Source organism: Habropoda laboriosa, unplaced genomic scaffold (genome assembly GCF_001263275.1).
Source record: "Habropoda laboriosa isolate 0110345459 unplaced genomic scaffold, ASM126327v1 scaffold578, whole genome shotgun sequence".
Lineage (NCBI taxonomy): Eukaryota > Metazoa > Arthropoda > Insecta > Hymenoptera > Apidae > Habropoda > Habropoda laboriosa.
Genome location: NW_017100941.1, coordinates 279,663 through 292,755, shown reverse-complemented (window position 1 = coordinate 292,755; position 13,093 = coordinate 279,663). Strand labels below are relative to the sequence as shown.

The 13,093-nt window shown below is 38.4% G+C and overlaps 1 protein-coding gene across 1 annotated transcript; it reads right to left on the bottom strand.

Annotated features, from left to right (window-relative positions):
* Positions 1–3,495: 3,495 nt before the first annotated feature.
* LOC108577554 (myb-like protein Q) lies at positions 3,496–11,484 on the bottom strand. The gene is made up of 2 exons (XM_017940734.1): positions 11,140–11,484; positions 3,496–3,702 (listed from the first exon to the last, which is right to left on the bottom strand). The coding sequence occupies exons 1-2, from the start codon at positions 11,482–11,484 to the stop codon at positions 3,496–3,498; spliced, it is 552 nt and encodes a 183-aa protein (XP_017796223.1).
* Between the last annotated feature and the right edge of the window lie 1,609 nt (positions 11,485–13,093).

The following is a 13,093-nucleotide window of genomic DNA, read 5'->3' as shown; positions in this document are numbered from 1 at the left end:
GAAAGGGTAAAGGTTAAATTAGAATAATTTAGTAATTAAAAAGGATCGTTCAGAATTCTTGAAATATTTAGTATATGTATATCAAGTTTTGTCAAATTGTCACTGGAATATTTGTATTTAAATTGGAAAAGAAAAAAGGATAACTAGAAATTCGAACATTTATACAGAGTGACATAAACATATATGCCAATAATTTGCTGTTCTGTCTACCAAAGCCTTCACACTCAAATTAAAACGTTTCATACAATTATAAGAATAGCCATCAGTTCTTAGCTGAAAAACACATCAATACAGTTAACGATATCCAAAAATCTATGGATTACTCTATCCGATGGAATCTTTGAAAATTACTAAAAATAATTCAGAATACAGTAAATACTCTACAAGTGTCAGTCAGTTTGGATTCTACAAGTGTCAGCATAGATGGTCCTACGCCTAGGCCTGTGTTATTGCTGCGCCTATGTTATCTCGCTCGCTGTCAGTTAAGCGTGTAACGCTACACCACTCGGTTTCTTTTACGAGATTTCACGGCTCGACAATTCATAATAGAAAAATATAATTTCTTTAATTTTACTTTCTTTCATCTGAAATTTTTTTTAACATGTTGGGTATTTAAATCGCTTGGTTGCCTCGACTCACGTTTCATCCTTATCTTTTATTCGCTGTCCTTGTCTACGTTCGGCAAACTACAAAGGCGGGCGCGAGGCTCGAAAACGTAGTCCCTGACTCTACAAGTGTCAGGTTTAGGTTCCTTGCGGACTGACACTTGTGGAGAATTTACTGTACTTGAATTTAAAAAACAGCGAATCCACCTCACAGCTTTCACACCTAATACCAATTTCTCCCCAATATCTCCGAGTTTACCACCGGAAGATTCGTTTCACAGCTTTCCCGAACAATCTCGTACGAACAAGCGTTTCACCACGTTATTCCAGGAACGACGCAAGTTCATCATGTGTCCAATAACTTTTACCATCGCAATAAACGCGACACGCTTGCGATGTGACGGCACGAGAGCACCCGGTATTCGCACCTCGGTGCACGAGGACGTTGTGCACCATCGAGACATCGGGTTTTGATGTCGTTAACTAAGTTGCACTCGACTTGATTATAATGACCTGGGTACAAAGCGGCACCCAGAGGGCCTTGGTCATCACGACACCAGACTCGACGTGCTGTTGAGGCGGCCAACTCAAAGGAACACCCCTTTATGGTATCCCGCCACCTTCCGACACACCAGCGTGTATCGTTTCTACTCCCGTGCAACTGTGCAATTGCAACGCAATCTGTTCGCGCCGTATATGTATGTCGACGAGACGAGTACCACGCGAAGATGCTAAGTAGTTAAGCTGTGATTAAGTGTACACACTACTGTTTGCATCCACCTGTACGGGCGCTTTCGGGCGAAGCTCGCTCACAGAGGTATGGTTCGGTGTGCTTATAGTTGCTTTTGTTGAAATAACGATAATTAGAAATTCAAAATTAGTGGAAACGATTATTTTAGCTATGAGCTAAGTTTAATTTAATTTTAATTTCAATTTAACTGTTTAATTTAAGTTAAGCTATATTTCACTTGAAATTAAAATAATTGTTACTTCTGATGATAATAAAAATAATCACAGATTTTGCGCTCCAAATTCAACTTTTTGCAAATCATGTTCATCCTTTTGCAGATCAAATTCACCCTTTTGTTTGTACTTTGCCCCAACTTCAATTCACACTTTAAGAGAAATTACTCGTTCCCGAAAATTGGAATTTTCAAAGGGTGAATTTGGTTTGCAAAAAATTGAATTCGGAGTGAAAAACTTGTATTATTTTAGCTTTCAAAGCATTCGTCGCAGAAATATCCTCTGTATAGCAAGTTTCTATCCCATATGAACACATTCTTCATTTGAAAGGTTGAAGCTCTTGAATTACTCATTCTAATAAATGTGCACCCAGAGTTTTATTGAAAAAGTAAATGTAACATGGTACACACGAGTGTAAAGGAGTCGTTAAAGAGATTCTTGAATTACTAAGTATAATTCGGTCCAAATCACTTCTGTAAATTGGTACATAAGTGGAATTATGGTATTTGAGTCGAGTTGAAGCTCCCAAGTTTTATAACTCTAAATACCTGTATTTAGCTTCACAGGAAAATTAATATTCGTGAGACAGAGTTTGGAGAAACTACATCTGCTTTTTGTCAATTTAAAAAGAACAATAACAAACATATTTACGAAAAATGTAACTAAGCTTCGAAGGCTGTTACTTACTTTTAACGGTATCGCTCGTAACGCAGGAGACAACGAAGTTTCATACTAACAAGTCAAATCTAACTCACCTGAAACAGAAATAGAAAAATTCCACGATTAGTTTCCACGTCGTTTTCCTCCGGTTTAATCGATTCTTCCAAAGTAAAGGTACAAACACGCAAATGTACATTTTCCAAGAGGTTAACCGACACAATATCTCACCACGTTCCATCGATTAGATATGAACAACGAAAGCGCATGCTGGGTCTTCCACTTCGTTCGATCAGATTCCCTCGTTACAAATGTTTATATTCGAAAGATCGATGTGCTTACAATCCGGCAGCGTCGGTGAAATATTGCTACGTAAAGGATCGAGATAAATATTTGCCAGATAAAAGTTCAGCCCACCGTACGGCGAGTTACCGAGATATCAGAATATCGAGAACCATTCGGAAAACAGCAATATGACGCTTCCTCAATATCCTCGCGACACAAGATCGACACTTTTTTCCCGGTTTTCGGGAAAAATTTCCACAGTCTTCTCGACTGTTTTTAATATTTCCCCAGGTGACCAGGTAGCGTAACTATCAATTCATGGTTGAGTATTTTGAACACATGTTTAAAGTACCTTTTCAGAAATTTGATCCATTTTTGAGTATTTTCTATGCTAGTGCTTTTGTAACTTGGAAAGATTGTCTTAGGGAAGATCGAACAGAGCCTAATTTAATAAATCGTATTTTCACTGAAATATAATAATTGTTGTTTCACTCTGTGTCAAATTTGCCTGAAATCCAATATTTCCACAATTTCTTAACACACGCGTAAATTTTTAAACGAACTTCCTTCAAATAATTTACATATGCACACACAAAACTAAAAACCTAGACCTAAAAAAGGAAAGGTAAATAATCACAAAGGGAAACACTGATAAATAATTTGAATTCCATTAGAAAAATCTCTGCTTTTCTTTTCCTTTCGTTACTTAACCAAGTGTCCTTATTTTCTTAGCTCTATCACAAAAGCGCCTTTAATTCGTCAGAATAAATTCAAAGACGCAAATTCCGAGAATATTTTGAAGCATTCGCTTGCAAAGCAATCGTGGGCACATACACGTGTCTGTGAGATTTCGCGAATTTCGCTTTGAAAGAGCCCGTCTGCCAAAGGAAAAAGACTTGCCAGAAACTGGAAGAAAAGTCGGAGGCAACACGAGGGGAGCCGAGAAAAATTTAGCGATCCACTTGGAAGCGGTGATCTCCGTTGGTCAAAATGTAGGTTGAAACGCGGTGGTTCCTTTGGACGATGTAGGTACTCGAAGATCAAAGGACGGCCTCCTGTGCTTCTGTAATCCTTTTCTAGGGAAGTCGTATCGGCTCCTGAATCGACTCTCCTCCAGCAACCACTTCTTATTCAATAATCCATTCAACGATTGTCCGTGCTCGCAAGCACCACTAGCCTGCACTTCCGCGCGCTGTAATGACACTCGAGTGGTTCCGTATCCTATTTGGCGGTTTACTCGCCAAATCTAATAAGGGATTACGACCGGGATTAGGAAAGAAATGTTACTCGAAATTAAGTCCTCCAGACGATAATTGCTGTTAGTCGAAGAAGCTATCCGGGAAATTAGATTTATCTTTTATTTCCCTTTTTTTAAGGGGATGATAAGTTCTTTTTCTTCTTTCATTTCGAAGAAAATCTCCTTTTATCGCAAATGGTAGTTGTTGATGTAGGTGATGACGTTTGAAGGGACTTATTATAGTTCCTTACCATCTGTTTTTCGAAATGTAAGAATATTTTATGATATACCTTAGCCTAATTTTTGAATATTTTTAGTAAATCAATGGGACACGATAATTTCTATAGAAAATAAGTATGAATTTTGATTTGGAAAAGAATATTCGAATACATTTTCTCACGAGTGCATTAAAAATCATAAAGGATTTTGTTTAAATACAAAAATTCTTTCTTCCTGTATCATTATCCTTCTATCCTGCTTCAACGAGGAAAAAGGATACGTTAAATCATTTGTGTATTTATAGATTAATAAATATGTAACTAGATCTATAAATTAGATTTTTGAACAAGAAATATGCATTTATACTATTATTTACACACTCATAAATGAAAAATAAGGGAACAACGTGTAAATAATTTATCATTTCTCCTTCTTCCATTTTTCAGAACATCGTTAAAGTGAAAAGAACGTGCTCCAAACTTCCATCAACTTTGTCGAATCAGTTCCACAAAAAAAAAAAAAATTCGAAGTTAAATCCTCCCGTATAAGTCAATCGAGATTTACGAAACAACTTTGAGAGAAAGCCACTGGTTGCGCGGTGAAATTACCGTTCGCAAGTAAGGAACCAGGGAAATCGATAATTCTAATTAACAAAGCGGAATATCCTTAATTAAAGAGTCTAGGAAAAGATTGAAAAAAAAAAGAAAATTAATTTCGAAGAACATCGTTCGCGGTCGGTTCTTCTTCGTCCCGAGCGATCGATGGTAGAAGAACTTCTCTTCCGCGTGTCTGCTTAATTATACGCCCGATTCCACACGGCGCTTAGTGGGTTACGAATCGGCCGGCGTGATACTTGAATTCACCGTGATCCTTCGTGACTAAATGCTCGCGATCAATTAACCAGCCGACATTTCGAATGCCTATCGCCACGTGGTTCGGAATTTCTCGCGTGCTGACAGGGCTGAATCTTTGGTAAACAAGCTTAAGAGAAAAGTACGGGTAGCCCTCACTTCGCGAATTTTTAGCTTTAAGAATTTTTGTCTTTAAGAATTTTTCTCTTTGCGAATTTTTGTCTTTACGAATTTCTGTCTCTGCGAATTTTTCTCTTTGCGAATTTCTGTCTCTGCGAATTTTTCTCTTTGCGAATTTTTCTCTTTGCGAATTCTATCTTTGCGAATTTTTATCTTTACGAATTCTATCTTTGCGAATTTCTGTCTTTGCGAATTTTTATCTTTCCGAATTCTATCTTTGCGAATTTTTATCTTTGCGAATTTAATCTTTAAAAATTTTGGTCTTTGCGAATTTTTATCTTTACGAATTCGATCTTTACGAATTTTTTGGATGGGAGTTTTCATTTGAAATTGTTCAAAAAATCACGCAATAGGTATGTAAAAACGTAATGATCCCTTAGAACAAGTCTTTCGCCTCACGAATTCTCAATTGGGTCAAAAAAGACCCAAAGACTGTACCAAGATTAAAATCGACTAAATTTCTACTTTCATGAAAGAAAGTGCTCGTGAAATCTCTCTAAACCACTCAATTCCTATTATCAAACACTCTCTATTACATGAATCAACCTCTCTGTTAGTCAATCTCTATTGCTTGTGTTAATTTCTGCAACATTAGCCTCCGGTCAATACTCGTCGAGTTCATATCAATTTACCCAAGTTAAATTGAGCAGTCTCGACTAATCATTACTGAACAACCATGTTTGCGGTTACAGAACAACTGTGCACTGTTATATAGTCAACTGGAAGTATCGCGAGTTTACACAAGAACGAGATTCACTCACTCTCAGAGAGAGATTCACATTTACAAACCTTGAAACACGAATTAAAATTTTTTATTTGAAACGTAGACAAGCACAACGTGTCGTACTTGTTTTAAAAGAGAAAAGAAGAAAATCGTTTTTTCTTTTAAAGCAGAAGGCAGGAGAGGGGAAAGGGACGATGAGTGGTAAAAGCAAGAGCGGAAACCGCTAGGGACCGGATATCCCGCGAACCTTACCTGTCTCGTCGAGCTTAAAACTTTCGTGGCTGCTTCTGAATATTCCTTACTTCAGCGTGCACAAACGCACCACGGAAATACATTTTTGGCAAGTGAATTTTCCCCTAATCTTGGATACTTTCGAACCGTTCTTAAGTACAATATCGTATAATTTTCCCCTTCCAACCGCGAAAGAAAAATCTATTTAATATTGCAACTCAAGCTTACGACTCGATATTTGATTTAATTTAATTTTAACTTAACTGTACGACTCGATATTCAATTTAATTTAATTTTAACTTAATTTTACGACTCGATGTCACAATTGAAAATACTCAAAAGAAAATACGACAATAAAGATCAATCACAGGTGACTTTTAACGTAAGCTAACACTTTCGTACACGTTCTTCTACATTTTTCACGTTCACCATACTCGAACAACATGCCAAGGAACGTCTTCATCCACCTAACGAATATTTTACGTTTGAAAAATGTCACGGAGCACCGAGGTAACTCGTGAGACAGGAGAAACGTCACAAGGTGAAAAGAATATTTCACGGAACATGAAAATTCTGAGTGAAACTGAAAAAATCGTGTTGACATTTCTCCTAAGATTTCTTCTTCTTAGTAATTTCATCGTTCCAGGGAACTTAATCGTGAACATTTTCCCCATTGGTCGTGCATCGTATACGGAATGCAAAGCCTCTTCAATTCTAGAGTAGATTCTTGACTCTCAGCGTGGAGTATTAAACGCAGCTACTTTCAGAAAGAATTCAACGTCGAAGGCGTATAATTTCGAGTACTTAGGAGGTTCGCTTCGCTCATTTCGTATTGTTTATCCCCGCGAACAATTAAAATGAACCATCGTAATGAAAAAATGGGTGAAAGTACTTGCAAACGGCGTAGTGAACGTTTCGTTCGTAGAATTGAAAAGGAACAACAAACAATAGAATAAAAGAGAGGTGGAACGAGGGAGAGATTTACTAATTTTATTCGAACGGAGATTAGTCGGTGGAATCGTCAAATTTGAAAGTATTTTACAGTGATTAGCGATAGTGAACGTAAATATCTCATCGATTATCATGAAAAACATTGAATGTCAAATAATTTCTGTCATGAGTTAGTAGAATTTAAAAAATTTTAAATCCAGCATTTACAGTTCCAGTCTTAAAATGAAAATGATTCAGCAAACAATTGTGAAACGTAAATTTTGCTTAGTAAGAAAAATTTTAAAAAACTTCGAAATCACTGTCGATCAATTTTTCTTGTGATCGATAAACCTTTCACACCTTTGCACACGTTTCTTGAAGGTGTTAATTATTGGTGACACTCTCTAAGGGAAGAGAATGCGACAGTGAAACTTGTTAGATTCTAAGCTCTATCCAGAAAACTTATTTAAATTTTAATTGATGTTCTACAGAGAGAAGTGTCAATATTTATTCACTAACACAGAACTTTTCATTTATTCCGTTTCAATATTAACTTCCGATCTAATCAAAATAGATTGAAATCTTCCAACGAGCCCTACAGCTTCTTCTTAAACATACTTTCCATAGTGGAAAATATTTCTAAAGATCGTTCTTGTAATTAGTCACTCTATGCAAATTATTTCGATCATTATTTTTGTCTAATAAAGTTACATGCATTTATAGAGAATACCGAACTACCTGTTTCAGCGACTTTCACGCTTTCTCAGTGTTCAAGAGAGAAGTCAGCAAACTCTGACGCAAGTATGGAAATTAAATTAGCTTTTATACGAAACGGGAGGAGCGCGGTAAATTAATCGCTACAAAACCTTTGATAAAGACTGCTCCGTGGTAGAACACCGTTTTCTTGGCGAGCCTTGGAAATCATGGTTCTAAGGTAAAACCTTTCTTCGACCCTTTAATTCACCGAAGAACGTATCTCTCTTTCCTTTTTGCGGATTCTGCAATCCTTTGCAGGATTAGAATAAGAGTTGCAAATAATTTAACGATGCAACGATCAATTTTTCGACTTTTTTCTGTTTATATCTAACTTTTTCTCGGGTTTACAGTGTTTATTTTGTGCAATTTTAAATAAACTACGGTATCTATTCTAATTATATTTAATTTACTTGTTTTAGTCTATTTTAGCTTACACGTGCAATTTTTTTACTACGAATAGTAAATCGCGACGATTGAAATGTCGAATTTACAGAAAACTGACTGTTCATACGCTGTAATCATTTAAGTATGCTGATATGACGTTGAATTTTAATTTTACGACTAATTAGACGAAGTACGAATGTCCTTATTCCAATGAATAATTTCATTTCATTTCATTATCAAATTAATAATAGAATAAAATTAAATTAAGTATCAGTAGTCAAATGCAACTGTTTTTTCCTGTAATGCAAATTTAACTTTCATTACCTGTCAAAGTTATAGACGCGTATTTTTGAAAATACGTATCACGTTTGAGGTGTAACTATTAATAGGCGTTCGATACGTCAATTAACAATTAAATCAGAAACGATTAATTCAATTCAGTGTAAATAATTAATTTCACAGCAATAATACTCAAAATTCAAATCAGCTTTGTTGAAACTAGTTTTCGTAATTACAGAACAATGATAATTAGAACTTTACGTTCCATTATCATCGACGCAACGTACAAATTTTGGCCTTGTTAAAACATTATGCAAAATTTAACGAGGCACGTTCATAGTGGAACATTCAATGGAAAAAGATATGAATTCAGTTCTCTTAAAACAATGAAAACAAATCTTATCGATTTTGTGATAATTATTTCTTTAGAATTTCTGAGAATTTGCATTTCATACTTTATAACAAATAAACAAAAACAGTTATTAAAAATATTTAATACACTTCAACTTTGCACTTAAATCTCGAGTGAATAATGACGTCATAACTGTTCCGTCGTGGACTTTGATCAAGTCTTATCACCACGAGTTCTGGCGCAGGTTGATGATAGTTCTCGCTGGTTCGAGGTGTATTGAAACTTCGTTGCTGGGTTAGATGTTTTTCTTTTGATTCGTTGATGTAGATGTTTGATAGATGTTTACTTGAAATACGGTTATTCTTTTTTTGACGATGTGTCTCGTGCACTCGTTTTACTGTGACTGTCGGTTTTCAGGTGTGTAGATGTATACATAGGCATTAGGTTGGTTCTGATTGGTGGTTGTGTTACGGAGGTGGAAAACGTGGTGTGTTCGGCTATTGGTCGACGAAAACTGTGACTTTTTGGTAACGAATGTTTTATGGTCCCGAGTGTTTTTGGGACCTATTGTCCGAGTGTCGCGCTGGTGAGTCCACGGGGGGTATATTGCGTCGGCACCTCGGCCTGGCGGCCAAATGTGACTAAATTTTTTATTACTATAATTCGCCGAACCGAGACTTCGTTGCGTCCTCATCAGGTCGCAACAATAACGTTAATATCGTGTAAAGTATAGTAAATATTTTAAAATTGAGACCGAGTGTTATTCAAACGAACGATCCCTGTCGTGTATTTTAAGTTAATTTCCCGTTATTTTGTCATACATATCTTTACACAGACAATACATAGTTCACCTGGAGGGCTTCGTCGCATACTTTGAACGCGGATGATCCCAAAAGTCAACACTCGGATACCTGACTTCGTTATTGGGTCATCCGCTTGGAAAGTTCGGGGAGTTGATTTTCTGTTAGGACTTCTGGAATTCGAGCTGATGACCATACAGAAACTTTGCAAATTCGATGCATGAATGTATGAATAATTGGTAGAAAATTATCGGGAAACTTCCAGCTTGAGAATGTATGTTAACATTATTCTAAAGGGTCCTACGCGTCATGTACCTGTTTAATATCACGGCACAAATTTTTAACAACTTTCACAGCGTGTAACTTCTTTTTTCTTCACGTACCATCATAATTAACATGTCGACGTAATATGTTAGAAACAAAAATTCTCAGTTTATTATTCGAACTTCCAGCGACGAGTTTACATAAATTCCAGAAAGGTTTCTTCACGATCGAACGAATCCTACCGAACTCACCCCTAAACTGCGCTAGTCTCGATTAATTCCAACGATTCGCGATCTCCTACGCGCACAATGTCTTCGAGTGTCGATTAAGAGTTTCGCAATTTGCACGGAGAATCTGAACCTTCGCGCACAACAATGTCATCGGGAATTATGCAAAGAGGAAGGTTTACAAGCACAGAGAAGTAAAGTTCAATTGGTATTGTTCGATCGTAACGACTTCTTTCTATTCTAACATTCAAACCTGACTAATTGTTATTGAATATCATTCAAATAATCCGTCAGGCCGAGTATAAAACCCACGTTTTACATTTACAACGCAACACCATTGTTAATGCCCGTGGTTGTATCGATGAACTTTCGAGCCTTGTAGTGTTTGCACGATGTTGTGCCGTCTAGATACTGGTTCCAAGGACCACCCAAATGATTGGGACTTGTAAAAACTGATATATGGTATCGCGTGATGTGAGCTGGTTACTCCTTGGTTCTCCTTGTTCGTGGTGGTTGAACGACTACTGAACGACTGACTCTCCGACGTCGCGTCTCGGACGTCCGTGAGAGGGAATTTTTGTTAGGACACGCTGATTGGTTAATGGTGAACAATGGAGACAACAGCATTTGCCAATCGGCGTGTCTAGTATCATCTTCACCTCCCTTCCAGTGCGCCCTTAGCGCGTTGTCACCTTGAGGGTGGGAGACGTAAGCGGACCGTTACATAGGGATGTGCCGTAACGGAAATTCGTGGTTTATGGTATGTTCGTAGGCTATTGAGCGCGAGGGACACAAATTACTAAAAATCTAGCAAAGCAATTCTAGTGACCCTCGCAGGATGTAATTAGACCCGTGCAAGCAATAAACAAAAATCCTCAACTCAAAAATAACCGTTCGATCGTGCCATAAACCGTGTCTACAGAAAACCTAACAACCATGTTACGTTAAAAATGACGGGTTACTGCAGAATTCTGATCGCGCTTCTTTCATTCGACGTCGAAAAATTCCAAAAATCTTCCTTTCGACATTTTCACCGAATACGACCGTTTGGAAATGCCACGAAGCAAAGGCAAAGTTGATTATGTCCAGGATTTCTGTTCGATTCTTAATAAAAACAACATAGACAGATTGTAAATAGAATAAAATTGACACTTCGTGGCCCGATGCGGTGGCACATTTCGAATACGACACATACCTTGTGCTTTGTCCGATGCCGGTGATAGTGGTTGGGCCTTGGGTGCTCGACGACGACATGCTGGGAGGTGGTGGGCCCGAGGGTGGGGGTGTTCACTCGCGGTGCTCGGGAATGATGACGGGCGGTCTGGGGCGGCTGCTGTTGACTTCTCTTCGGTGACTGGTGCTGCTGCTGTTGCTGTTGTTGCTGCTGCTGCTCTTGCTGTTCCCTGTGCACCTCGTGGCATCGACACACCCGTCCACCGTGCGCCGCCCCTCTGCCACCCCCTGCGGCCCCTTCGCCCCCGCCGAAGGAGTCAACGCCGCTTAGAGCCGCCGCAGTCAGCTTGCTGGCGTAATAATACATCGCGCACATTTATCCGGCGAGAGCTTAACACCACGGCCAGCACGCCACCTCACTTCTGTCATCACTGACGTTAGCGATGACGGTCGATCGTGCTTAACGCGCCGCTTTAAGGCTCTGGACTCGTCCAGCCGATCGTACGAGGATGAACAGTCCTTACCGTACGCGTTCACACCACCGACTGAGCAAATTTCGTCGGTCGCTGGTCGACTATCCTTTTTTTTTTTTCTCGGCTTAGACACCGGGACACTTGGCTTCGATAGCTCAGAGGCTGTTTTTGCTTGCGCGTTAACCTTCCCTCTGTTCGTATCTCACGTGACTTTGTTTCGTCGCTGGAGAATTTCTGTTGTTTACGTTAGACACGCCAGGCTAAGCCTGTTCCGAGAACTCGAGAGCTCGGAGAATTTGACTAGTTGTTTTTGTCGATTTGTTTATAGTACAGAGAAGGGATATGATTCGTAGGATTAGGTACACTGAGCTTGAACAAGGCACTGTTTTCTCTTTTTCTTTGCTAGTCTTCTCGTGGACGTTTCGTTGAGTGACTTCGGCTCGAGGATCTGCGGGTGATTAATTTCGGTTTGGCTTCGAGATTCGTGAATTATCGGCTAGTGTACACACGGGACAAGTGTTGCGAAACGAGAGTAATTGTGAAATTTTGATACGCTGTTAGGGTGCTCGAGAATATGAAATACACATGCTGAAGCGATTTTAAACGAGACAGTATCGAATACACGAGTTAGTCCTTTCGCGGTCGAGGCACAACTGAGGACGCAGCCGTGTTACATTTTGGATAACAACTGACGGACGATAGCGCTATAGCCCAACGGAGTTTTATTATTCAAATTATTGTCCCGGGGCAATCACGTTTCCATTATTATTAATAATTTCGCGCTGCCATTGATTATACCGGTGTCATAAATATTAAGTTTCATCCACAGCGGAGTAAACGAGTCAGAGTTCATCGCTAATGTATTTTTCTCGAAAAGGAAACAAATTCATTTTCCACTGTACCTTTCGAAATAATCACGAGATTGTTTCGTTCAATTGTGTATTTAATTATTTCAAAATAAGGATTTACTTCGTAGATTTGCACAATAATTCTCGGTTACTTTAAAATCCTAAAAAATTCAGTCTTCGATGTAACGTTGGAAGAAAAATTGAAGAACCATCGTAAAACAACGATACAAGTTTTGAACGTCGTTGAGAATGAAACGTGCACTCATTCATGAATATCTAATGAAAATTTAAGCGAGGCGTAATTTCGTAACCGATTTGTCAGCAGACCAATTCTGCAAGTAATTATATTGTAAATATGCAAAATTCAACATCCAGTTAACGTAAAGCCAGAGGTTTAGTGTTCCATTCAATTCTGCTATGAATCTGATCAAACTGTGTGTGTGCAGTTATCCGCGTAAACAAGCAAAATCGAGCATCGTGTGTCGGCGCGAACTTCAATTTTCCAAATAATCTAAACCGTTTTCAAAATATTTGCCAGCATGTGGACCACAGAGACATCATGAATTGACGTATAAATCGATGGTGGAACAGGGCAGAGATGCGAACAGCAAATTATATCGTGACAATGAAACATATTCCAGTGACAAACCCTTGG

Bases quoted from the DNA above. Each gene is read 5' to 3' on its own strand.
- LOC108577554 (XM_017940734.1), bottom strand. From the start codon at position 11,484: ATGTATTATTACGCCAGCAAGCTGACTGCGGCGGCTCTAAGCGGCGTT. The intron at 3,703-11,139 runs GTATGTGTCGTA...GTGTCATTACAG, and splicing joins GGCATCGGACAAAGCACAAG to CGCGCGGAAGTGCAGGCTAG.